This window comes from Grus americana, chromosome 3 (genome assembly GCF_028858705.1).
Source record: "Grus americana isolate bGruAme1 chromosome 3, bGruAme1.mat, whole genome shotgun sequence".
NCBI classification, from domain to species: Eukaryota; Metazoa; Chordata; class Aves; order Gruiformes; family Gruidae; genus Grus; species Grus americana.
Genome location: NC_072854.1, coordinates 1398278 through 1424648, shown reverse-complemented (window position 1 = coordinate 1424648; position 26371 = coordinate 1398278). Strand labels below are relative to the sequence as shown.

Here is a 26371-nt window from a genome sequence, read left to right as displayed (position 1 = left end):
CCATCCAACCTGGCCTTGAACACTGCCAGGGATGGGACATCCACAGCTTCTCTGGGCAACCTGTGCCAGTATCTCACCACCCTCACTGTGGTGAAATAAACAACCTGTCCCAGCTATCTCTTGACATTGACCCTAGTTTTCCTGATACCCTTTTTTTTTTCTTTTTGTATTTATATGGTTACCTCGGTAATCCCCCACTCAGTCTGCTAAGCATCTACTCCTTTTTTCTTAATTATCTGTCAGGTCCAGCCTTGTCACACTGTTATCTCATGAGCGTAGCTGTATGGCCAGGGTTAACCATCTGCTTGGACCTTTCTTCCTCTCTGACATCGGGAATGTCCAGCTGGTTCATGTCTTACTGTCTCGCTGCTGTGGGATCACCCACTTCTCTGCATCCCACAGCACTAGATCTCCTAGGACAGCCCAGCTCCAAGGTGGAGGTGTCTGCCTTGGAGAAACCCATGTCTGCTGGGGTGGATCCCAGTCCAGTTGCTTGATGCAACTGGGGAGCACCAAGAGGAGGGTCCCTCCGTGCTGCACCAGGGGAGAGGTGGCTTTTGCTTCCAAGATCTTAGAGGTTAAAATAGGAGAGGGAACGAAGGGAGCTGCACTTCTTGGGAGCAGCTTGGCTTCGAGGGTGATGGAGAAGAGAAAGGGTCGAGTTCTTCTGGAACAGGGACAGCCAAGCAGGGCTGTGATGGGAACCAGCAAAGTCATGAGCATCCTCGTGATTTACGGCACAAGAGCAAGAGGGAACCTCTGAAATGGTGGGCAGCAAACACGGGAGAGGCTCAGGGCAGCCCTTTCCCACATGCCACCTTCTCACCTGGCTGGAGCTCCTTGCTGCAGGACTTTGTGGAGGCAGAAACCCACGTGGGTCCAAAAGGCGCTGGACAAATTCACGTGGGACACATCCCTAGCTGCTCAATGCCACGGCCTGATCACAGTGGCTGTTCAGTCCCACACAGATGAACTGGCCATGGGAGGGGAAAAACCATGAAGAAACACAGACGAGCCCAGTGCAAGCTCTTGGGGGCAGAGCGAGAGGTTGGGGAGCAGCTGCTGCCCCACCTGCACGCTGTCGCTTTGCACCTGCGGAGATGCAACGGGCTGTTCCTCTGCTACGAAATGCCCAACTCCAAGCAGAACTTTATTTCTGGTGCTTCCAGCTGAAATACCAGATGGGGAGGGAAGGGACCGACGCCAAGGCATTTGCTCCCTCTGGCCATCTGCTGAGCTGGGAGGGGACAGATGTGGTTTGAACCGCAGCAGCTACACCTCCCCATCCAGGCCAACCATCACCCTGGAGTACCAGCAGCTCATTGGGGTCATCTCCCTGCTCCTTGGGGGATGTTGGGTTTGGGGCTGCTGGGACCATGTTGCACCCACTGCTTTGAGGTTTTCAGAGCTGCCCACCCACCCCCGGTGCCCTCTCTTTCGCCCCCACTGCCACGGGGAGGACGTCACCCTCTCTTGGGTGAAGCCACCGAGGAAGGGATCCGTCATGGAGCCCGACACCCATGCACCATGTTACTCCAATTAACATGAGCAGAAAGCAAAACAAATCCCCTCCCAACGGACCGGCACCTGATTTATCAGCCGCTGCTCTGACACATTCCTGGCAGCCCCCACCTCCCTCTCTCCCCATCCCTCCTCCCTGCCCGCTTGCTGTCAGCAGCAATGGGGCTGGATAATTTTAGGAGCCCAACTAGCTTTACCCCAGCTCCAAATGCCCTCGGATGAATCTGCTGTGGTCCCAGCTGGATTTGCACCAGCAGAGCCGGTCCCGGGAGACGCAGGGCTGTCTGATTTGGGGTGCGTTTTCCTTCCCCCGAGACCTTAGCTACCCCGGGCTCTGGCTTTTGAGGCTGTTTGCTGGTGATGGCAGCTTGGGGAGGTCCCCAGGCTCGTCTCCAGCAGCTGACATCGCCAAGCAGCTCGCATGTCTTGGAGAGGGTTTGGCCTCGCAGCACGGAGGGGGTTTGGGTCTTAAATAACGGTGTCACCAGGAGGGAGGATGCCCGGGATCCACCACCCGCCTGGATCCGCTTGCACAACTCACTGGGTGGGATGTACTGGCTCGCAGCAGGTCTGGCGGGGTGATTGCAACGGTCCCATCTGGCCGTCAGATCTGTGCACGTCACGACAGTCCTCATCCCGACGGTTTTGGAGGGTTTTTCTCCTCCACTGATGCAGTGAGCAGCCCAGCCCTGTGCAGGCAGGAGGGTGAAGCAGGGGTGCATCTGGGCTGGGGTTTTCTTTCCTGAGTGCAAACCTCACAGGCTGTGGGGTGGGGACCAGCTTGGCACGGTGTCTGCAGTGCTGCTCAGCCTCTCCCAGTCACCCTTCCCAGTGCTCCTCCATCCTCCGCCCCAGCTGCTCCCTGGGTCCCATCCCACCAGCTCCCTCCATCTCTGCTCATGGAGCTGCCTGGATGTAGCCAAGAGGAGATGTTCCGGTGGCTGATGGACCACAAGGTGGTGGGTATTCCCACTGTGGGAATAACTCTGAAGGGTGAATGCCAAAACCTAGGAGCCAGCAAACAGGATCAGCCCGAGGGTCTGCCCATGCCCAAACCCTGTTTGTAGCCCCAGGCGTTGGGGATAAGGGAATAAGGGACAACATGTCTCTTCCCTGGCTGTTTTCTCCCAGCCTCCAGCTCTGACACAGCACATGAGATTGTCTGTGGCCCATGGTTACCCTCCATGAAACTTAGTCCCCTTCTTAGCCTGTCCATGCCCTTGACCTCCCCGATGTTCTGTGGGATGGTTTTCTGAGATGGGAGAAGGGAAGGGAAGGGAAGGGAAGGGAAGGGAAGGGGAAAGAAGAGAAGAGAAGAGAAGAGAAGAGAAGAGAAGAGAAGAGAAGAGAAGAGAAGAGAAGAGAGGAGAGGAGAAGAGAGAAGAGAGAAGAGAGAAGAGAGAAGAGAGAAGAGAGAAGAGAGAAGAGAAGAGAGAAAAGAGAAGAGAAGAGAAGAGAAGAGAAGAGAAGAGAAGAGAAGAGAAGAGAAGAGAAGAGAAGAGAAGAGAAGAGAAGAGAAGAGAACCTTTGCAGAGGACTGGGGGGCTGCCCTGTAGCAGCTGATTTTAAGGAGGAAGGGCAGCTCCAACCCCCATCCCACCAAGGTGCCCCGAGCAGGCAGCTCCCATGTCCCTCCCAGGGTTAACAGAGCTGAGGTGGGGCCCTAGTGTGGGTTATTTCCCAGTGTGCCCATAAACCGAGAGCAGATGGAAGTTGTCGGAGCTGCCCCCGCACAGGGGACCTCAGCCGAGCTGTGCTGGAGCCGGCGTGGGGGAAGCAAGACATTTCGTGTCAGCAGTAGTTTTGCTCCAGTGCCATTGGTGTGGGACCCCTTCCCTCCGGAGAGGATGCTTGGGGCAAAGGCAGGGTGATGAAACGGGAGACCTTTCCTCGGTGGCTCCCAACACAGATGTTTCCAGGGTTGCTTTTAGTTTTGCTCACGGTGGGAAAGCATCTGGTTTGTTTAAGCAAGTGGTTTTCAGCAGCCCAACCTTTGCTGTGCTGGGGTGCAGCAGGGGAGGGAAGAACTTGACCCAAACCCAGGAGCACAGCTGGGTTGTGCAGAGTTGTCACTGCTCGTCCTGGGACACCCGGGACCTTCAGGCAGGAGATACGCCTGTAGAAAACTCCCTTTGCCTTGACACTCCCACTGCTACCCATCAAACTCACCATCACCTCTAGAAAGCCAGGGACCTCTGGCAGGCTCTGCTTTCTGTAATGCCTTGTCGGCTGAAATTAATGGTATCGATGTATTTTAATTCTTTACTTCTACATTCTCCATTAGTTCTTTATTTCAGAAGGGGTTGGGTGATACGGGGCAGCCCAAACATACCCACATCATTCCACTTTAACAAACTGGCATGACCTGACCTCCCTCTTGCTCGTCTGGGGCACTGAAAATCAATGGCTGCACTGAACACCGTCTGTTTATGCAATCAGGTGCCTCCTATTGTTTATTTATTTGCCCATCTATTCAGTTTTTCAAACTCCAGCAGGCAAGTAAGTGGATTTACGTACAGGTAGTTTTATGATGAAGGTGCTGAGGCCCTGGCACAGGTTGCCCAGAGAAGCTGGGGCTGCCCCTGGCTCCCTGGCAGTGTTCAAGGCCAGGTTGGATGGGGCTTTGGGCAAGCTGGGCTAGTGGAGGGTGTCCCTGTCCATGGCAGGGGTGGCACTGGGTGGGCTGGGAGGTCCCTTCCAACCAAAACCATTCAGTGATACGATGATTTAATGGCTGTTCTTTAATGCTATGGGGATGAAAACTATTTCACCAGCCATCCCAGCACCTTCATACAGCGCACACCACCTCGCCTGGCTCCTGCCCCATGTCCCCCTGTTCAGCAGCTCTTGAATGTTGCTGGACCTTCTCCATCATGGGGAATCCTGCCTCTTCTACCCCGGGCAAAGCAGCATCCCTGCTATGTGTGGTTCCTCTTGTTCCCACCCAAAAATGCCTCCTCATTGTACTCAGCTCTCCCGGGTGTCCATTGTTCTTTGCATCCTTTTGTTTTGCCAGCTGAGAACCAGGGACGTGTCCCCAGGGTCTAGAGTCCATCCCCACGTCCTTGCAGCACCCGGAGATGTGCATTACCTAGGGAAGACGAAACACAGGGCAAGCTAATGCGATATTTCCCCGTAGTCCTCTCCCAGCTCCTGACCATCTCCAGCTCGGGACATTTCCTGAGCTTGCTGTGGTTCATCTGCTCATCAACCTGCTAATTTCTGCCTAATATTTGCAGATCCTAATTACTCATGCATTAGGACTGCTGAACATCCCCCCTCTTCCTCTCCTGATCCTTTTGCATTACCACATCGCCTGTAGCGCTGGCTGGTTGTTTGCTTTCTGCACAACTGTGAGATTATGGCTTTTGGGGTTTCTAGGAAAACAGTGTTTAACAGTTTCCAGTTATCGCCCTGGCTTGGTAGGACAAAGACCAAATGACCCCTCCCGGCCTCTCTCTGCCCTATTTTCTATCATCCCATGAGTCTTTTTTTTTTTTTTTTCTATTCAAATTCTTTCTTCCAATTGATTTAGCTCATAATTGTTTTCAGCTTTGCGGACTTGGCCCTTTGCAGGCTGAGGAATATAACTCTATTACTGGGTTGGACTTTCTGCTCGCTCACTTGAGTTTACACCGAAAAGCAATGACCGATGGCCAGTTGCTGATGAGATCAGTGATGCAAATCATCTCCTGAAGGTTCATCTCAATATTTCCAAAATGTATTTCTTTTTTTTTTTTTTTTCCTTTTCTTTTTTCTTAATGTTATTTCATTGGAGATGTCACAACTTTTGGTCAAAAGGAAATCCCAGGAGACTGGAATTTCCCATACAGTCACGCTCAAGGTGGAACCACAGGAGCTGCAAGGTGAAGTTTTCTGGCACATGAGACTGGTGGATGGAGTCGTGTTTGGCCTTTAAAATCCATAGATCGTGGAAGAAGGCTGATGGCAAGCTCCCTCGCTGTCACTTTGCTCCTGTCTGCAGGGATTGTGTTTATGAGAGGTCCCTGGACACCTGATAAATGATAACGGCCGGTCAAGGGTGGGTGGGTGCATCCACTCATGCATCTGCTGCAAAGCCGGGGCGCAATGGCTGCGCTCCAATACTTCTTGTGTTTCAGGGCCACCAGGACCCAAAGGAGACCAAGGCAATGAAGGGATGGAGGGTGAACCTGGTCTTCCTGGCCTGCCTGGGCTGCGAGGTAAGGAACAACATATCCAGGGTGTCCATAACCCTGCAAGTCTTCACCCAAAGTCCATAGAGTCCACAGGACACCTCCTGGTGACTTCCCAACCTGTCCCTTGGGACCTCGCTGGCTATGCACAAATCTTGAAGAACAACAGGATTAACCTGCTGCCCCATCTCCTGCCAGACTCCTGGTCTTTAGGGGCAAAAGGTCTCTCTTGTCTCTCAGCTGGCCCCAGGACAGCGAGAGCTGCAAGGGTCCATCACCTGCAGGGTGATGCCCCCAGGCTCCTTTGACACAGCCACCCAGCCCAGGTTTGCGCAGGGCTGGCCACCACCCGGTGCTCACTAAAACTGAGCTCTGACAAGGCGCCAGGGCAGCACCCAGGGACCCGGCGTGGGGTCCCTCCAGCCCGGCAGAGGGGACTCGGCCGCCGGCTGCAGCTCTGAGGCTTTTCATACAACACTTTTTTCAATGTCAAGAATGCCGGGGTTTTTTTCCCCTTCTTAATTCCAACCATTGTCTTTGAGAGAAACTCAATTTAAAAAAGAACAGAGGACACCCCCCACCCTGAGAAACAGGACTCGACTTGAGCCTGTTTCTAATTTTAAGCCAAACCTAGAAGTACTGGCTTTGCATCCGAGAGCCAGCGATGACGCAGAGGTGATGGAGGATTCCCTTTGGTGAGGTCTTTTTGTCCCCAAGAAGCTCTTCTTTTCTATTGAGGTGACAGGATCCATCCTGCCTGGGGCATGGACCTCCTTCTCCATCCAAGGTGTCCAGCCCTGGCTTCACCTTGACTGCTGAAGACATGACCCACGTAGGACTGTCAGCGTCAGAGCAGGGGGGGTTCAGCACATCTAAGCATCTGAGCTGCTGGTCCTGGGCTGGGCTTAAAACCTCGTCTTTTGGTACCCCTTTTCCTCTGGTTCCCCGGCGGGCGGCAGGACCAGCCAAGTTAGGCAGAGCCAGCTCAGAAACCCGATCAGTCTCTGAAAGCCCTTCTCAGCGCTGGCTGCCCATGCTCGTTTCACCGACGGCTATATTTTTTTGCGTTGACAGATTCATGGCTGTTTTTCTTGGGTGTAACAAGCATCAGAAATATATTGTCTGGCTTCTTTCCTTTTTTTTTTTTTTTCTTTTTTTGTTTAAACAGAAAAACAAAACAATCTCTGGAGGGTTCACCTTCGGGAAGAGTTGTTGAAAGGGCCACTATTTTTAGGTCTTTCTCCATCTCGCTTTCTCTGGTGCTTTTCTGGATGTGGTCACAGCACCAGCCCTTTGGGTATGAGAAGGTTGGGTTCAGGTGCAGCCAGGTGTTGTAAAGCATCCCTGGTGAATCCCCTTTTGCACAGCGAATCTACCGTCCTGCCTCCGCCCCAGCTCCTCTACCCAAATCCATAGGCAGGTCCTTACATGCTGCAGCATCCCCCCGGGAGGGAGGTGAGGTGTTGGCCAGATGCAGCAAGGAAAGAGTTAAGCCCCAGAACATGTCCACTGGAGCTGATGCCCAAATTCCTCCTGGCAGTTTTTTTTCTTCTTCACCAGAGGAAAATATTGGCTAAGTTTGGAAAAGCCCAGCCCAAGAGGGACAGAAGGCACAGTGCCGAGTGAATCCAGGGCTCCCTCAGCACGGGCAGGGCAGACGGGCAGCATTGTGCCAGGCAGGGGGCTGAGCTCGGGAGCTGGAGGAGCTCCATCTGAAGAGCTTCTCCCCCCAGGAGCTTCACATCCAGCCCAGGCTTGGGCTCAAGCTGAGTCTCTGCTGGATCAGTCTGGTGGGATGGACCACCCCCAGGTCCCTCCAGAGCCCATCACCATCACAAGGGTCTCTCCCTCCACCTCCCCTTGCTGGCCTGCGTGGAGAGAGGTCACCTCCATGTGTCCCCTACAAAGGGAGCCCCAAATTACAGCTCTTCCTCCTTGGTCTCCAGCTTTGGACCCCAGTTACCTTAATCTGAGCCCTAAGACACTCAGAGCTGCATTAGCACCAGCCTGTCTCTGGGTTAAATCCATCCTGTATCCAGGGCCAGGTGCAGAAGGAGAGGATGGGTGGACTTTCAGTTGTGTCCTGATGGTCTCCAACTCCCGGCAGAGAACCAGAGACCAACTGGCACATCTTCTGGCAAGCGGGACACTTGTGCATGCACGTCTGGTTTTCCTAGCTCTCTGCTGCAACGGGGTCATTTTGCCTCTTTGTCCTCGCTCCAGGGCTACCGGGTGACAGAGGACCACCAGGACCACGTGGCTTGAAAGGAGACCAAGGAGATCTTGGCCCTCCAGGTCCAGTGGGGTTGCGGGGATTCAAAGGTAAGGACCAGCCTCTGTGCATGCTCCCAGGTGGGTCGTGGGGTCTGGTTGGGCTTCTTGGGTAGCAAACTGGTTCTTGAGACCATTGGTGTGAGGGGCAGAGACCCTGGTCATGGGCGTGAGAGTGGTGGGTCTCCTGGCGTGGGACCCACCTGGAGAGGAAATCTTGCTGACCTGGGAGCAACCTCTGCACTGAGACCTCTCCACCAAGGCAGAGCGGTGGAGAGAGTCCAGGGATTGCAGGGAGAAGGGCAAAACCGTTGGGTTTGTGATGCTCCTGCCATGCAGTGGGGCTCAGCGCAGGCAGGCAGGCAGCGCTGCCTGCACCGAGCCCTCACCAGAGCCCCTTGAGGACCTGTCGGGCTGCCCTCCCACGCTTGGCTCCGGCAGGATTTTAGGAATAGCCTTGTGTTTGTTTTCTGGTGACCTTTTCTGGCTCGTTGTGGTTTTACAGCATCTCACCACACCCCGGCTAAGAGCAGGGAGAAGCTGTGGGTGTAGGAAGTGGCCACACACCTATTTAGCAGGACAGATCTGTCCCAGGAGACTTTTTAAAAGAAGTTCCATGCTGCAACCTAAAACGGGATGGATAATCCCAAAACATGCTTTTTCTGCCTCAAAATGCCTTGCGGGCAGGGGGAGGCAGGAAGAGCCCATCCCAAGGAAGCAGCACCTCCCTGGGCAGAGCCGAAGGGGGCCAAAGTGGTGAACTCCCCACATCTCATGCTTGTGGGTGATGTTGACCTAGGACGTGGCCACTCTGGCCACCAAGACCTGGGACCATGGCCACAGACCAGTTTCCAGGTCCGGAAAATGCCTGGAGCCCTGCAGGCAGTGCTTCAGGCAGGGGGTGTTTTTGTCCCTTCTTGTGGAGGTCCCATGCATTATTTGTCTTAAGTTCTTCATGCAGCGAGTTCCTTGGATGAGTTGCATGTGTGAAAGCTGAAGAAAAAGGTCCTCTTTGTGTCCTCTCTCTCCTCTATCTGCAAGCTTGGCAGCTGGCAAGCTGGCCAGAGTTGGCTTCCAATTTTCCTGTAAGTCTTCCAAAGTGCTGGTCATCACCAGGGACAGGGTTTGGGAGACCCCGGTGCCGTGTCTGGTGGCCCATCCTTCACGTGCAGTAGCCACAGCAGTGCCCATCTCCTGTACCTTGCATGCCACCAGAAAGTCTCCTGTAGTCTAGGAGCAGGACACATCTTGCATCCCTCCTCTACTTTGTGGTGTCTTCAGGAGAAGGACCTTTCCTAGGGACGTGCCATCCACCTCCCAGTGCCAGTGCCTCCCAGTGCAGCCCCAGGAAGCTTTAGGTCTGGGTAGAAAGGAGATGCAGGAGATGAGATGCTGCCAGTAGTCTCTTTCTTTAACAAAGGAGCAGCGTGAAGCTCCCAGAGCTGTAGCCCAAGGCAAGAAGGTCTCCTGCCAGATTAGCACCCATCTGGTCCTCTTTCCATCCAGCCGTCGCTGCTGTCATCACCTGCCCTATTGACACGATGGCTCTGCTCATCCCACCGCTCTCCCAGTCACCCCAGTCCAGGCACAAGCTGACCTCCTGGGGCCCATTAGCTGCTGGAGATGGCTCTCCAGGCCACGTGGCTGGTTAGATGATATTTATGCAGTGCTGTGTAGTCTTGAAGAATGCTGCTGGGTGCTGTCTCTTTCACCCCATCCCATCTAACTGGCAGCCCAGGGCTTCTGGGCTGATGTAGCTGGGACAAGTCTCCATTCTCCCACCAAGGCAGAGGCTGCCAGCGGAGCACAGAGCCCTACGTGCTGCAAGAATAAAGAAACCAGCATTTCATGCTTGTTTTCCAGCGCTATCTCCTGGGTTTTTTGGAGGTAACTCTGGCCTGCAGGATTGCAATGTTGTGAAGGTGCAAGACTTTGTCGGAGCTGTGGGGTGAAAATGCCTGGCCTGATGCTGTGGCGGGGGTCAAACTAACCCCTGGATACGTCCCTGGCAAAGGCGTGAGTGCTGCAGGGACGGGTGCTAACGCAAGGGAGACATTGGCGCCGAGATGTTCCTGGCAGAGCATCAAACGCTGAGGTCCGCCAACCAAAACCACAACACACTTTGGGACTGTGGTTTCCTCTCTTTCCCCGGAGCAGAGGAAAGTGGGCTTTTCTCACTGGCCGGTGCCAAGTACTCATTAGATGAGCAAATTATCCCGAGGAGCTTGGGCAAGTTGAATTGGGCTTCAGTAGAGGACCAAGCCCTGATGCCAGATTTGTTCTGCAAAGTACATCCCTGGGGGACATGTCCTTTCTGGAGGGAGGAGGTTGATGGGCTCCTGCATCATGTTTCCACCCCTAAGACTGAGATGTTAATAGCTGCTGTGCTGGGTCAGTGCTGAGATGTGTTAACAGACCCCGTGGTGGGCACCACAGCTCCAGCAAGGAGCTCTATGGAGACACAACACTGAGGATGAAGCTTTTCTCCAGTGCTTACCAGCCCAGGAGGTGCTGGAGACCACCCCCAGCACAGCCCCTGCCTCCAGAGGAGAGCCATGGCCACGCCATAGTAGTAGAGCATCAACCCCCACAAGCTTGGTGACCCTTTCCCAAAGCTCATCTGCATCTCACGCCCCTTTGCCTGGGGAGATGAAGCACTTCTCTTGGTTTTGGGAGGCAATGAGTCAGATGGCATGCCAAAGGTTGGTGGATCTTTGCCATGCAGTGCATTGCTTCTAGCTATCATCCTTTCACCTGTGTAGAGTAATCCCTGTATCTGAGGAGGCCTCTTGGCTTGAAGAAGGTTAAGCTGTCTCCAGGGCTCCACCAGCTGTGGCCTTGATGCACCCCCCTTTCTCGTGCATTTCTTGGAGGTGTCCTTGGTTTGGGGTGAGGATGACTCCGTGGTGGCAAAGCCATCAGGTGTTTGCCCCAGGGGGATGGACCACCCCCAGGTCCCACCAGCGCCCATCACCAGCACAGGGGTCCCTCTCTCCACCTCCCCTTGCTGGCCTACATGGATGGAGGTCACCTCCAGGCCTTGGCTGTGTCCCCAGCAAAGGGAACCCCAAACTACAGCCCCTGTTTCCCACCTCCCAGAGGTCAGGGGTGCTCAGATAAGGGGGTTTCATCCAACCCCTTCTCCAATAAATAGCAAACCACGCTGGCAGCAAGCGCTGAATTTCTACAGTTTATGGGATTCTCTGAAATTTATAGGAAACAGACACTGAGCCAGGCAACGGTCCAAGCCCGGGCTTTAAGTAAAGGCCTGTTTTTCTGCAGCACTAGTCTTACACTTCTATAATGACTTTCTTCTGAGCACAGGAGAGCTATCGATCGGTTCCCCGGGAAATGCAGCCTGTCCTCGAGGAGATGGGAGGACGGCGTGGATGAGCCTCCTCACCGATAATCCTGGGTCAAACCATCTCGCAGAGATGGTCCAACCTGGTCAAGGGACAGCTTCTCCTCTCCACAGCGGAGTCACGAATATTTTCCCTTGTGGTTATTTTCCTATCCTTGATACATTTTTCCCTCAAAATTACCCCAGCAGAGTATTATTTTCCTCATTTCCAAACGGGGAAAATTATTCTGGAAAGTGAGTGTACATCAGTATTCTTCACTCTTCCATGGGGAATGTCATGCAGGGAACATGTTCAGGAGGAAACAGCAGTAAATGAGCCAAGGTAGGGATCGCTGATCTATAGATAAATTCAGGGCAATAAGAGAAATCCCCTTCCTAAACACCACGTGCAGGCAAGGAGGAGGTTTTTGGCATGTTGCTGAAGGCAGAGCACGTTTCTGCCTGGGAAGATGGGGGTTTGGCAGCTTCTCCTGGGGCTTGCTCTGAGACCATGGTGCTCCACCTCACCCTGCAAACCCAGGAGACCCCATCCTCCTCCAGTGATGTCCTCTCCCATGAGCTTTGCAAGTTTTGTGCCCTGCCTCTCTCAGCAACGCTGATTTTTGGAGCAGAGGTGATGCCCAGGAGCAGGACGTCGCTCGGGACCAACCTTCTGCCACGGGAAGAGCTAAGGGTCACTTGTCATGGTGTCTGTGCCAAAATTGTGTGCACAGTCCAGAAAAAACTGGAGGCTGAGCTGCACTGATTTACCTGCAGCAGAAAACATCCAGGCAAGACCTTGACACTCGTTGGGTGAAGGCACCAGGCAGGATCTCCTGGTAGGACCAGCGGTGATGCCAGTAAGAGGCTCTCCTGAACTGGTGGGCTCTGTCCCAGCCCCGAGGCTTTCTGCTGTCCATCTCACAGGGTCTTTGTCCCCAACTAGGGATGCTCTCCAGCCCTCACACCTTGGTGAGGTGGGACAGGGTGAAGTCAGCAGCAAGCTGTGCCACCAAAGAGGCTGTTCTCTCTGCTCACCCGAGAACCTCTGTAGGGAAAAGAGAGATGAGAAGAAGGGAAAAAGAGAAAATAAGAAGAAAAGTCTTCCAGAAGAGTGAGGAAATGAAGGGGCTTGGAGAGCTGCACAGGAAAAGCCAAGGTGGACGGGGAAGAATAAGGCAGAGGGGATGGGATGCGTTTTAAAGCACCCTTGCGAATCTGTCAGCATCGTCCATAAAATGCTTCTTTCTTTTAAAGGATCTTTCCTCTGCCAGATGTATATGAAGCTAAAAAAACCCCCAAAACAACAAAAACCCAACCCATCCTAAACCTAATGCAGTAGCACAGGTCAGGGATGGGGAGGAGAAGCACAGCCAGCACAGTGCGCGTGTGGTTAGACCCACCAACCCATCCCAAAGCAGCATCAGCTCCGATGATGGGCTGTTCCCCAGCCACGTTTGGGATGGGTCCAGCCACAGAGTCCATTGCACCAGCTCCTCCTTCCCCGTCCATAACCAGTTCCCACTCCTCAACAGCCCCCGGACCCATTTTTAACAGCTCAGCATCCTTAAGCTGAGCCCATCTACTGCTCTTTGGAGGCCCAGGTGCACTCCATGGGCTAATGACAGCCCCATCAGGGCTCCCAGGCGAGCGGCATCTGGCCCTGAAGATGTGCTGGTGGGCATCTCGTTTGCCTGTGCCAGGAGCCCCTGGTTTCCCCCACGGCATTCCCAGCTGCTGGAGAGGTCTCACCACCAGCTCCGCTGCTTTCTGCCGGCCGTGCCTCTTCATAGAATCATCGAACCATAGAATGGTTTGGGTGGGAAAGGACCTTTAATGGTCATCTAGTCCATCCTCCCCTGCAACAAGCAGGGACATCTTCAACTAGATCAGGTTGCCCAGAGCCCCGTCCAGCCTGACCTTGGATGTTTCCAGGGATGGGGCATCTCCCACCTCTCTGGGCACCCTGTTCCTCTTGCAGTGGTGCAGTACAGTTTTGATTTGTACCTTTTTTTTTTTTTTTTTTTTTTGTCCTTGGTCTTTTTCTTAAGGGTTTCTAACCATTTCTGGTGGTTGAGGTCTCCCACCATTAGAGTATTTCCTCGCCCTGCAGCCTCTCTGAAGTCCCTGACTTGTCCCAGTTGCTGTCACCTCCCTGACGAGACCAGCAGCGACAGAGCAGTTGAGTTATTTACTCCAGGAGTGTCAGACCACGGCGTTCCTGCCCAGCACAGCCGCTATATTCCCATCCCTCGAGCTCCACCTTTCCACCTGCACCTCTCTCCATCATTCCTATATGTTGCCCTATAGGATGCAGCCCTGACCCTGCAGGGAAAGCGCTTCTGCTCCAGAAAAACCAGATTTTTGGGGACAAACACAAAAGAACCGTAACTGTTGCTTTCCAAACCCGTTTCCACCGGGCTGGGGAAGGAAGGTGGTGGAGATCGCGGGTTGCTCCAGCGTCCCGGCACCATCACGTGCCGGCGAGCAGCATCTCTGGCCTCTCTCCCGCTGCTCCGGGGCTGTTGTCATCTGGTTCCCATCAGCAGGGCAGGCTGCAGGCAGCTTTCCTCCATCTGACACAGCTGCGGCTGCCCAGGGGAGCAATCTCTCCTTCCCAGAGCCTCCAAGTTAAAGGGCAAGAATTTCCTGCACGATTTTTTTTTTTTTTTAATTATTTTTATTTTATTTTATAAGAAATTTCTGAGTTTGCGTGTTGTTTGTTGTTCTTACAAGGAGACAAAAGAGGAGGATGTGTTGAAGCAGGGTTGTGCCGCAGGGCTGGGGCTCGCCCGGAGCATCGCTGGTAGGAGCAGCCCGCAGCCTTCCCTGGCCCCTTCCCTCAGGGCAAAGCCAGGACTAACAAAGCCAAGCCCACGGCCCCACTCAGGACAGTGTTTGCAGTGGGAAAACACAGCTGCTGCCTGCCAGGAGCAAAGCCGGAGCATGGGCAGGGGTTAAGGGAGGGATGCAGGCAGAGGCAGGCAGAGCCAAGCCATGACACAGATAATTATTGAGCTCGTTATTTTTGTATGGAAATAGCGGAGTTTTCGAAGGCAGCCTGTTTACCCAGCTGGTCTGAACACCCCCCGCCACCAGCACTGTTGCTTCTCGGCAGATACAGGGTTTGGTTCAGCAGATCTGCTCGCGAGGAGGTACCAGCCGGGCGCGGGACGGGGCGATGCTCTGTCGAGGCTGCGGGAAGCCACGTCCCTGTCCCTGACCTCTGCAAAATGAAGCATTTTTATCCCCAAATAGGGTTTTTCAGCCTGAAATTGAGGGTTTGCTTTCCTTTATTCCTGCTGTGCTGCTGCCCTGCAGCCAGGGCTCGGCTGTTTGGGGTGGGAGGGTGGCAGAGTGGGTGGGATGGTTGGAGGGACCACCAGCCCCCCATCCTCCCTCTGCTGCCCCAGGAGGGTTTCTGGGGGGTTCCCCGTCCTCCCGTCCTTACCCTGCACCCTGAGCGGGGGGTATTGTACAGCCCCAGCACCCCACCGATGGGGTACCCAGGGCAGGATATCCAGTAAAAATCTGATTTTTAGCAAGATTTATGCCCTGTGCTCTTTCTTTTACCAGGTGACCGAGGCCCGAAGGGAGAGAAGGGGGACCGAGGCGGCGACACGGGTAAGTTCTCGCTCACAATCGTCTCGCCGGTGCTGCGGGCAGGGTTTGGTGCGGTGCTGCGTCCAGCTCGGGGGTCCCCAGCACAAGAAGGACATGGAGCTGTTGGAGCCAGGCCAGAGGAGGCCACGGAGATGAGGCGAGGGCTGGAGCCCCTCTGCTCTGGAGACCTCAGGCTGAGAGAGTTGGGCTGGTTCAGCCTGGAGAAGAGAAGGCTGCGGGGAGACCTTAGAGCCCCTTCCAGTCCCTGCAGGGGCTCCAGGAAAGCTGGAGAGGGGCTGGTGCCAAGGGCAGGGAGTGACAGGCCAAGGGGCATGGCCTGAAGCTGCAGGAGGGGAGATGGAGATGGGATGTGAGGCAGAAATCCTTCCCTGTGAGGGTGCTGAGGCCCTGGCACAGGTTGCCCAGAGAAGCTGTGGCTGCCCCTGGCTCCCTGGCAGTGTTCAAGGCCAGGTTGGATGGGGCTTTGGGCAAGCTGGGCTAGTGGAGGGTGTCCCTGCCCATGGCAGGGGTGGCACTGGGTGGGCTGGGAGGTCCCTGCCCACCCAAACCAGTCGGGGATTCTGTGATAAGCTGGATCCCACTCACCCCCCCGCTGTGCTATGGCCATGCCATGCAGAGAGCTCATCACTGCAACCCCTGGAGATGCTGATGGTTTCCTCCAAGCTTTGGACATCCCTCCTGCAGCCCCAGGGACATCCATCCCTCCTGCCTCAGGCCCCCACGCAGGGGCTCCAGCTCCCTGCCACCAGCCACCACGATGCCCAAACGATGCCAAGGAAGAACAAGGATGGGGCAGGGTTCGAAGGGGAGCAGCAGCAGAGATAGCTGGGGACCGGGGAGCACCACGGCATGATGCACCAGCACCCCAGCAAGGACCGAGCACCCCGGCCCCCTCCAGCCACCGCTTGGTGGGTGAACGCAGCTGGTTCCCATCCGCAAAGTACAAATGATGGGGTATATCACTATTTAATTTCCTGGGATAGACGTATCCCACATCTACCCCCTGGAAACTTGATGTTTGCATCCATATTCCCAAACCAAAGGGACCAGAGCGGAGCAGGGGCAGTGGGGAGCCCAGGGAACCGGGGGCAGATGATCTCCATTACCAGGGGGGAGATGATATCTCAGCCCAACTGCAAAAAATCAAACCCTTGTTTTCTCAGCCACTGGGAGTTGTTTTCTCCTCTTTAGCTTTTCCTTTCTTGTTTTGCTGTTTTTAGGGGCTGGGCAGGGGGGAGGTCAAGGGGTTTGGAAGTAATTCCTGCCGCAAAAACAAATGCACACGCACAGGATGAGGAAGAAATGATGCTTTTGGGGTTTATTGGTTATGTTGGAGAGAGAAGAGGCCAGGAAACTGCTCCGAGATAGACGGGGCCAGGCCAGTTCTCAGGCAGGGGGTCGCTGCACGCCTGGGATGCTCCTCTGCTGCTCTGGAGCTGCAGCCCGGGATGGCCTGATCCTGGACAACCCGCTTTGGTCCCTGTGCATCTCCAGACAGCTCCACCAGCTCCTCAGGGCCAAGACCCAGGTGCAGCTTTTGCAGAGTCCCCAGGGCCCATGGGCACTAAAACGGCCCCAGGCTGGGCTTGGCTGAGCTGAGCTGGGCTGGGCTGGGCTGAGTGGAGCAGAGTGGCCTTTACGGGCAGCTGGCACTGGTTTGGGAGGAGACTTCTGGGTTTTATTAGCTTTTATTAGCCCTCTAAGCAATGCTTGTTAGAGGCTAAGTGGAAGGGCTGTGGCCAGGACTCGGGCGGCTGAGCTCTGTGGCTTTATTAGCAGCCCTCACCCTGCTGATTAATGGGAACATCGCGGTGGTGCCTGGATCCGTGCCCTGATTGCACATCTCTTCCTCTCCTCGGGGAAGCAGTTGTCATCTTCCAGCACGCACAGGCTCTGATGAGCGTCCAGCGAAAAGCTGGGGTGAGGACAGAATCACAGGGCTTTGGGATGAGCAACTGGCTTGGGTTGGGGATACGGAGCAGGTTCTGGACAGGATGAGCAACCAGATGATGTTGGAGATACGGAGCTGGTCCTGGACCATCGGTCACTACCTGCTCTCCTGGCACCAGGGAATGCTGGTGTCTTTGGAGGCAGATGGATGGTTTCACAGAGGGGATTACCTCCTGCCGGGGGGCCCCACCTCCGCACCTGGGACTCAGTCCACGTGGCCACTTAGCTATTGCTTGCCCAAGCCATTGCAGGCATGAGGTGACAGCACCTGGGGAAGGATCCCATGGCCCAGGATGCTCCAGGGTGCAAGAGGGACAATGGTCCCAAAGTCACAGCGTTCCCTGGTGCTGGGAGAGCAGGCTGGCAAAGGGACCCCCCCAAGTGCCACAGTGCTGGTGGCCAGGGTCACCAAAAATGTGGAGCTGGGAAGGTGACACCACGTTGCTCGCCACCTCAACCTGAGCAGTGGAGGAGAAGTGCTGGACTCTGGCTTTCCCTGGCTGGGACCCTCGGTTTCCCTGGTCACATCCTGCCCTCCACTTGTTCTCCTGGAGCAGGGAGGTTGGGACACCGGCGTTGGACCCGGCACAAGCTTGGTTTGGCAGGAGCAGCTCCAGGCAGCGTCCACAGCTCCAGTGCACGTGTTTGACTCAGAAGAGTCACTTCATCCAGCCCTCCGATGACACCATCCCTGGGGTGAGCCAAGGCAGCTGCCTCGGCAAAGCTGCACAAGGGCTGGGAGGAGACGTCCCATCCCAGATAGCAGGGACTGGTTGAAGAAGACAGCCAGCAGCATCCCAGATGAGGCCCTCTGCTGAGACATGATGCATGGACCCTCAGCGTCCACAGCAGGGCTGTGGACAATATCAGCGAGATGGTTCAGGGACATCAGCACGAGATGTTTCCTGGCTCCTTGATGAACCTGATGCTCTGCCCAGATCCAGGAAAACAGGCTCAGGGTTTCCAGACCCCTTCTTGAGCCTGACCCTGAGTGGGTCCTGGAAATGGGAGAGCGGCTGGTGCCGAGGCCAAGCAAGGACTGTACTTTCTGGAGGTCATTGGAGGAGGTGGCCCTGTTCCCACTGGGAGCGAGCCAGGGAAAACCCAGAGCCTGAAACATGAAAAAAACAACTTTTGTGCAGGTCCCAGCCAGCCAGCAGTGCCAAGACCTGTTGCATCTCTGTGCAGCAGAACCCAAACGCTGCTCCGGTCTCTAAATGTCCCATTAACCCTGCACCTCCCAGCCCCAAGAGCCTGGGGCAGGTTGGGACCCTGCTTCGCCCACCTTGGCCAACCTCATGGTCACCGGCTTGGTTGGCCAAGGTGCCTAAAGAGACCTCAGTCAAGCACGGCTGCCTGTGACATCCCACCATGGCGAAGTTAAAGCAGATGTCAGACCAATGTCAGATTTTACCCAGCTCTTTGCAGCTCCCTCTGCAATGGTCACCTCTTGGCGTGGAGATCTTTTGGGTTCATCACTTGAGAAGTTGCCGTGGTCCGTGTACCGGCAAAATCACAGCAGACGAGAAGGTTTTGTTCCCTTTGACATTGCTGGGACATTGGTGGTGGCTGTGGTTGTGGTGGTTTTGGTGGCGTGGAAGCAGACTGCAGCCCCCCAACCTGTTCTCCACCAGGGACCAGCCTTGGGCATAAAGGATGAGCTGGAGGATTGGTGGTCATCAAGGAGGAGGCCTCGATCTGCCTGGAAACACTTCATGCAACAATCCAAACCCCATTTATCTTTGCACTTGAGAAGGAACGTCACTGAGCATTTCCCATGGGAACGTGTGGTTTTGATAGGGAAAAACCCCACCCTGGCTTTGAGAAATGTCTTTAAATAAAAGTCTCCGAGCAGCTGCAGTACAATCTAGTTTGGGGGAGCCCAGCTCCCCATGTCCCCCCACCACAGTTTGGCATTTCAGACTGACCATCCCCTCAAGCATGAATTCAGGGTCCATCCAAGCAGCGTGGACTTGGTCCCAGGTCCTGTCTCCAGGCTGGAAGAGCCTCCCCATCACCTGATATTCCCTTTCTAGTCCCTTTTGGAATCTCTGTGCCCTGGTTCTGCTGGCATCTCCTCCTCCCCTGAGTTGCTCAGATCGTTCTTCTCATTGCAAGCCTGAGCTGTCTCCATTTGGTCTCACCTTGATGGCTTCAAGACTGATCCTTGCTCGGTGCCTGCCCTCCCTGCAAGGTGCTGCAAAGAGGTTTCCCATCTTGGTAGGGCCATTGCAAGGCTCAACCTCCTCCCAAAAAACCCCAGGTTTGGTGGGACCCCTCCAGCACCATACCCAACGGCGGTGGGATGTCCTCAGGTGACATGGAGGTGCATCACCCTGTGCTTTCTGCAGCCGCGGGCGCCATGGGGAGGGCACGGGAAGGTGGTCCAAGGTGGGCAAGGGGCAACACTTGGAGATGCCACCACGCTCCATCTGACCTCCCTCTCTCTTTTCCCAGCAGCAGCTGCCGAGGAGGGGATGATTCGGCTGGTGAACGGCTCCGGCTCCCACGAGGGACGGGTGGAGGTCTTCTACGACCGGCGTTGGGGCACAGTGTGTGATGACGGCTGGGACAAGAAGGATGGAGACGTGGTGTGCCGGATGCTGGGCTTCCGAGGCGCCGAGGAGGTGTACCGCATGGCACGGTTCGGCCAAGGTAAGACCCCACCACCTTTACCCCCACCACCGATACCTGGAGCCAGCCCATAAATTAACCAGACACCCCCCAAAAATGAGCCTGGGGGCATCCAGCACGTCCCCCACGAGCAGGACAGGCGCTGTGGTGGCCTGAGAAGCTTCAGTCTGGTTGAGCACCGGTTCATTCAGCACAACCAGCCCGGGGCGTCTCCAAATATTTTGGCGTTGGCTTGCGGGACCGCGTGCAAGCACATCGCTGGCGCTGGCCCGGGCGGCTCCGTCCTCTGCTCCGGCTCCTTCGGCGCGCACGCCCTGCCGTGCTCTGACTGAGCGCTGCAGAACCGTCCCTGGGCTTGTTGCTTTTGCATGAACGCTTTGGGTTCGTCAGCTGGACGTGACTTTTGAGATCTGTTTTCTTGTTTAGAATAACAAAAGGGGAAAAAAAAAAAAAGAAAAAGGAAACGCTTTTAAAAACAGAGGGGAAATGTCAGGAATGCTTTGGCGGGCAGAGGGGTGGCCTTTGGCCCCAAACTGTTCTGTTGGGGTGTTTCTGCCTAGACCAGCTCCTTTTCAACGTAGGCTTTTTAACTCCTTGAGTTGCTTTCTCTCCAGCTGCTTGGGGTTGCCAAGGAGATGATGGATCCCAAAAGCAGGTAGCCACCACAGCCACATCTAGCCATGAACATGCCAGTTGGCCAGACCTTCTCTGTGAGCACAGTTGGACCCCTCCAAGAGTTGGTGTCCTTCACACCAGCCTTGGGACACCTCAGAGCTTGTTTCACCACCAGTGCCCTGGTTGCCCACTCCTGGATTTCTTCCTCCTGTCTCCCACCCTGGTCCTCTACCCCCCCTCGAAGCTGGTACAGCCGCTTGGGATCCTGGCACACTGTCATCCAGAGCCTACGTTGGGGCATAGGCTTGACTTGGGATGTCCCAACTGGGAAGCCCCAAAGGTCCTGCCACACCATGGTTGCATCTTTGGACATCCTTGATGGGGCAGTAGAACCCCACTGATGCCCCATCGAGTGTGGTACATCCAATGCCTTGCCATGGCCACAACATGCTGGTGGCTGGTGTCTCTCCTGGGGGTGTTCCCTCCAGAACAGGGATTGTGCATCCCCAGGGGTTTGGTAGTCCCCAAAATCTGGGGCTACCCCACTGCCACATGCCAGATGGATTGAGCTGCACCCATCGCCTGTGCGGGCAGACCTGGGTCCTTGTTTCTGCAGGGCTGAACGGAGAGAACCACAGAATCCCCGACTGCTTTGGGTGGGCAGGGACCTCCCAGCCCACCCAGTGCCACCCCTGCCATGGGCAGGGACACCCTCCACTAGCCCAGCTTGCCCAAAGCCCCATCCAACCTGGCCTTGAACACTGCCAGGGAGCCAGGGGCAGCCACAGCTTCTCTGGGCACCCTGTGCCAGGGCCTCAGCACCCTCACAGGGAAGGATTTCTGCCTCACATCCCATCTCCATCTCCCCTCCTGCAGCTTCAGGCCATTCCCCTTGGCCTGTCACTCCCTGCCCTTGGCACCAGCCCCTCTCCAGCTTTCCTGGAGCCCCTGCAGGGACTGGAAGGGGCTCGAAGGTCTCCCCGCAGCCTTCTCTTCTCCAGGCTGAACCAGCCCAACTCTCTCAGCCTGAGGTCTCCAGAGCAGAGGTGCTCCAGCCCTCGCCTCATCTCCGTGGCCTCCTCTGGCCTGGCTCCAACAGCTCCATGTCCTTCTTGTGCTGGGGACCCCCGAGCTGGACGCAGCACTGCAGGGGGGTCTCAGCAGAGCGGAGCAGAGGGGCAGAATCCCCTCCCTCGACCTGCTGCTCACGCTGCTGGACACGCAGCCCAGGACACGGGTGGCTTTCTGGGCTGCCAGCGCACGTTGCCGGCTCATGGTGAGCTTCTCGTCCCCCAACACCCCAAGTCCTTCTCCTCAGGGCTGCTCTCCATCCATTCCCTGCCCAGCCTGGAGTTGTGCTTGGGATTGCCCCGACCCACGTGCAGGACCTTGCCCTTGGCCTGGTTGAACTTCACGTGGTTCACATGGGCCCACCTCTCCAGCCTGTCCAGGTCCCTCTGGATGGCATCCCTTCCCTCCAGCGTGTCGACACACCACACAGCTTGGTGTCATTGGCAAACTTGCTGAGGGTGCACTCGATCCCACCATTGAGGTCATTGATGAAGATCTTACACAGTGTTGGTCCCAGCAGGGACCCCTGGGTGACACCCCCTGTTACTACAAATAGCGCCCTGGGAAAAAAATGAACCACGAAGAATCATAGAATCATAGAATCATTAAGGTTGGAAAAGACCTCTAAGATCATCAAGTCCAACCACTGACCCAACACCACCATGTCTACTAGACCATGTCCCGAAATGCCACGTCTACACGTTTTTTGAACACCTCCAGGGACGGTGACTCCACCACCTCTCTGGGCAGCCTGTTCCAATGTCTGACCACCCTTTCAGTGAAGAAATTTTTCCTAATATCCAACCTAAACCTCCCCTGGAGCAATCTGAGGCCGTGAAGAAAACGGGGGATTTTACCAAGGCGTTGCTGGGGGGGCTCGGGCTGGGGAACGGACCCCCACCCCATCGCCCAGCACAGAGCTCCGGCGATGGGGAATTACGATGTGTCCTGGGCATTGGTGCTGACCGAGGGGAAAGGCTGAGGTGCAAAATGGGAAATTTATTCTTGTACGTGGGGCGTCCCAGCCAAATTGGGGCACCCAATGTGGTCTGAAATGGGGGTTCTTCTCCCCTTCGAGCGTTCGGGTACACCACGACTGGAACGATCACTAACGCACACCTTAGTGATGATTAATCACAGGAAAATTTTGCAAAGCAACGCTATTCCTGCAGCGTTCTTGCTGCTTTTCTATCGATCCCGCCGTCCCTGGAGCCGTTACCTCGGTTGCCCGGGGGTTGTCCTTCATCCTCCACGGACAGCTTGAAGCTTCCAAGAAGTGAAATCATTATTTCTATTCCTTTAATTTGCTTGACTTAAGCATGAAAAATACAAAAACCTCCAGTAAAACTCCACTGCCCCTTTACACGACAGTCTATAATGTGAACTAATATATATGTTAACAAAATTAATACGCGTTACTATAAAGAAGGAACGATAAAACAGCGGAGGGAATCCTCATAACGGATGAAACCTTTCGTTCAAGAATGGCTTGAACTATTTCTGCTTTATCCCGATGATGCAGCGATGCACGTGCCCTTGGTTGGACGGGATCCACCGACGTGCTGGTGCCAATGCCGGTGCCAATGCCAGAGCCCACCAGTGCCGATGCCGATGTCGGTGCTGATGCCGGTGCCGGTGCCGATGCTGGTGCCCACCGGTGCTGATGCTGGTGCCCACCGGTGCTGATGTTGGTGCTGATGCCGGTGCCGATGCCGGTGCCCACCGGTGCCAATGCTGGTGCCGATGCTGGTGCTGATGCCAGAGCCTGCCGATGCCGATGCCGGTGCCAATGCCAGTGCTGATGCCGGTGCCAATGCCGGTGCCGATGCCGGTGCCAATGCCGATGCCAGTGCTGGTGCCAGTGCTGGTGCCAGTGCCGGTGCCAGTGCCGGTGCCAGTGCCAGAGCCCACCGGTGCCGATGCCGATGCCAATGCTGGTGCCGATGCCGGTGCTGATGCTGGTGCCAGTGCCAGTGCCAGTGCCGGTGCCAATGCCAGAGCCTGCCGATGCCGGTGCCAATGCCGGTGCCGATGCCAGAGCCCACCGGTGCCGATGCTGGTGCCAATGCCGATGCCGGTGCCGGTGCCAATGCCAGAGTCTGCCGGTGTCAATGCTGGTGCTGATGCCAGAGCGCACCGGTGCCGATGCCGGTGCCAATGCCGGTGCCAATGCCAGAGCCCACCGGTGCCAGTGCCGGTGCTGGTGCCAATGCCGATGCCGGTGCCGGTGCCAATGCCAGAGCCTGCTGGTGCCGATGCCGGTGCCAATGCCGGTGCCGATGCCAGAGCCCACCGGTGCCAGTGCCGGTGCTGGTGCCAATGCCGATGCCGATGCCGGTGCTGGTGCCGGTGCCAGTGCCAATGCCAGAGCCTGCTGGTGCCAGTGCCGGTGCTGATGCCAGAGCCCACCGGTGCCGATGCCGATGCCGGTGCCAATGCCGGTGCCGGTGCCAGTGGGTCCCTGTTTTTGCAGGCACGGGGAGGATCTGGATGGACGACGTCTCCTGCAAGGGGACAGAGGAGAGCCTTCTGCACTGCAGCTTCTCCAGCTGGGGCAAAACCAACTGCGGCCACGCCGAGGATGCCGGCGTGAAATGCCTGACGCCGTGATGGGGAGGGGGGGGACGGGGACACCCCCGCTCTGGCTGCAGGGGTCCGGGGGGGGGGACTTGACCCACCCCACGGATCTCACCTGTGCTTCCTGAAATGGTTTTATTATTAGAGAAATAAATGCCTTTTTATTACTCTCTACGGCGCTGGCGCAGCCGTGCTCAGAGGGGGTGGGGGGGTTCAAAGGACAATGGGGGTTCGGGGGGGTCCGGTGGGGATGAACTGGGGGGGGCGGGGGGGGGTAAGTACAGACCCTGGGTCTGGCTCAGCCCCGGTTCAAGAAGCCCCAGTGTGCTGGGTGGGGGTACAGGACACCCTGGGGTGCCTGAGCCCCCCCAAGCCCCCCCCCCAGAGACACCCTCCCCCCAGGGCTTGGGGGCCCCCCAGAAACACTCTCCCAAGGGCTTGGGGATCCCTCAGAGACACCCCCATAGGGCTTGGGAACCCTGGTGAACCCCACAGGCAACCTCACCCGGGCGCCCAAGAGAGACCCTCCCCAAGGGGGTGGCAATGCCATGGGGACCCCCCCAAAGGCTCGGGAACCCCCCCCAGAGACCCCCCCAAGGGCTTGGGGACCCCACTGACCCCCAGAGGTCCCTCCCAAGGGTGTGGGGACCCCACAGAGACCCTTCCCCACGGGCTTGAGGACCCACAGAGACCCCCACAAAGGCTTGGAGACCCTGCTGCACCCTAGAGACCCCCTGAAAGACTTGAGGACCCCATGCAGACCCCCCCAAAAGCCTCGGGAATCCCACAGAGACCCCCCCCAAAGGCTGGGTGACCCTCCATAGCCTCCAGAACCCTTCACAGATGCCCCCCAAGGCCTTGGGGACCCCCAACAGACCCCCCCAAAGCCCTTGGGGGCCCTTCCATCCCCCCAACCACCCCCCCGAGACCCCAAGCCCCGCCCCGTCCCCATAGACCCCGCCCCCTGCTCTGACCCCGCCCCCTCCGCCTTCCGCCCGGTTTGTCCGCCCGCGGCCGCCGTAGCGGGGGAGGGGCGGGGCGGGATTCCCGCGCGCAGGATTCAAACGGCGGCGGCGGCAGGTAACGGCCGCGGCTCGGGTTCGGGTTCGGGTTCGGGTTCGGGTTCGGGTTCGGGTTCGGGTTCGGGTTCGGGTTCGGGTTCGGGTTCGGGTTCGGGTTCGGGTTCGGGTTCGGGTTCGGGTTCGGGTTCGGGTTCGGGTTCGGGTTCGGGTTCGGGTTCGGGTTCGGGTTCGGGTTCCTCCTTCCACTCACCCTCCGGCCTGGCTTCCCCTCACCCCTCGGTGGGACCCGGGAGTCCCCTGCCTTCCCCGGGGCGCCTCCTCACCCCTGGAGATGGGACCCCGGAGTCATTTTCTGCCACCCCCCAACCTAGGACCCCCCCCCTTTCACCTCAGAGGTGGGACCCGGGAGTCCCCAGAGGTTGGGGGGGGGGCAGGAGAGGCCTGCTGGGTGCTGACTGCTGGGTCCCCCCCTTCACCCCAGAGGTGGGATCCTCAGTCCCACCCCTGCCCTGGTGCCGGCTGTGCTGAGGTCTGGGGGGGCCCTTGCCCTGGTGGGAGCAGCCTGGGGGTGCGCGTGTGTCCCACCCCAGCTCCTTCCCTCGGTGCCACGTCCCTTGTGATTCCCTTAGGGCACCAGTCCCAGGCTCTTGCTTGACTTCAGAGCCACCCCCAGACCCTTACGGGGTTCGTTCCCCCTCTGTGAGTCATTCCCCACAGGGGACACAGCGGTGACAAGCTGCGGGGTGACTCTGGGGAAGGAGGGAGCCCACGTCTCTGCTTCGGCTGTCAATGAGCAGAGCTGGGAGAAGCCAAAGTAGCAGTTAGGAACATCCAAGGGATGTAATTTATGTTCTTTCATCTCCTGTTGCGGTATCTGTAATGCCCCTGGACGGGTTAGGGCTTGAGCCCTGCACACCTCGTCCTCCCGAGGATCCATTTTTGGGGCTGGAGGTGGAATAAATTCTCTCCTCTCTGCTGTAGGGCTCAGGGCAGTTTGCAGCAATGGAAGCCTTCAAGTCCCAAAACAACCTGGCTCGCAGGGAGAAACCTGGTGAGTCGTGTGAACCCTAAATCTTGCCGAAAGCGCTGGCAGGGAAACCGAACGCTTTGGGTGTTAAACCCGCGTGTCGGGGTGGGTGTCGTGCTTTAACCCCAGCAGCAGCTCAGCCGCTCCCTTGTTTCCCTCCCCCCGGCAGAATGGGGGAGAGAATTGGAAGGGTAAAAGTGAGAAAACCGAGGAGTTGAGATAAAATCAGCAAAGCAAAAGCTGCGTGTGCAAGCAAAGCCAACTCAGGAATTCCTCCGCCGCTTCCCGTCGGCAGGCAGGTGTTTGGCCACCAGGACTTGGGAAGACAAGCGCCATCACCCCAGACGTCCCCCCATCCTCCTCCTTCTCCCCAGCTTTATTGCTGAGCATGACATCGCACGGGCCACGATGTCCCTGTTGTCAGTTGGGGTCAGTTTTCCCATCCGTGTCCCCTCCCAACTCGCTGGCAGAGCAGCGGGAGAAGCCGATAAAGCCTTGCTGCTGTGTAAGCACTGTTCAGCAAGAACTGGAACATCCCTCTTGT

The 26371-nt window shown here is 56.6% G+C and overlaps 2 protein-coding genes across 3 annotated transcripts in view; both read left to right on the top strand.

Annotated features, from left to right (window-relative positions):
* SCARA5 (scavenger receptor class A member 5) overlaps positions 1 to 23950 on the top strand; it is a 39476-nt gene extending 15526 nt beyond the window's left edge. Inside the window, exons 5-9 of one of the 2 annotated variants that reach the window (XM_054819319.1) lie at positions 5643 to 5723; positions 7920 to 8018; positions 14884 to 14931; positions 19339 to 19536; positions 23675 to 23950. In XM_054819319.1, the coding sequence (XP_054675294.1) occupies positions 5643 to 5723; positions 7920 to 8018; positions 14884 to 14931; positions 19339 to 19536; positions 23675 to 23811 (563 nt within the window). In that variant the 3' untranslated portion in view covers positions 23812 to 23950. The remainder of the gene's footprint in view (positions 1 to 5642; positions 5724 to 7919; positions 8019 to 14883; positions 14932 to 19338; positions 19537 to 23674) is intronic. The other variant, XM_054819320.1, reaches the window with a different exon arrangement.
* Positions 23951 to 24820: 870 nt separating this feature from the next.
* PBK (PDZ binding kinase) overlaps positions 24821 to 26371 on the top strand; it is a 10094-nt gene continuing 8543 nt past the window's right edge. The window contains exons 1-2 of the mRNA XM_054819331.1: positions 24821 to 24858; positions 25782 to 25851. Of these exons, the coding sequence (XP_054675306.1) occupies positions 25803 to 25851 (49 nt within the window). The 5' untranslated portion in view covers positions 24821 to 24858; positions 25782 to 25802. The remainder of the gene's footprint in view (positions 24859 to 25781; positions 25852 to 26371) is intronic.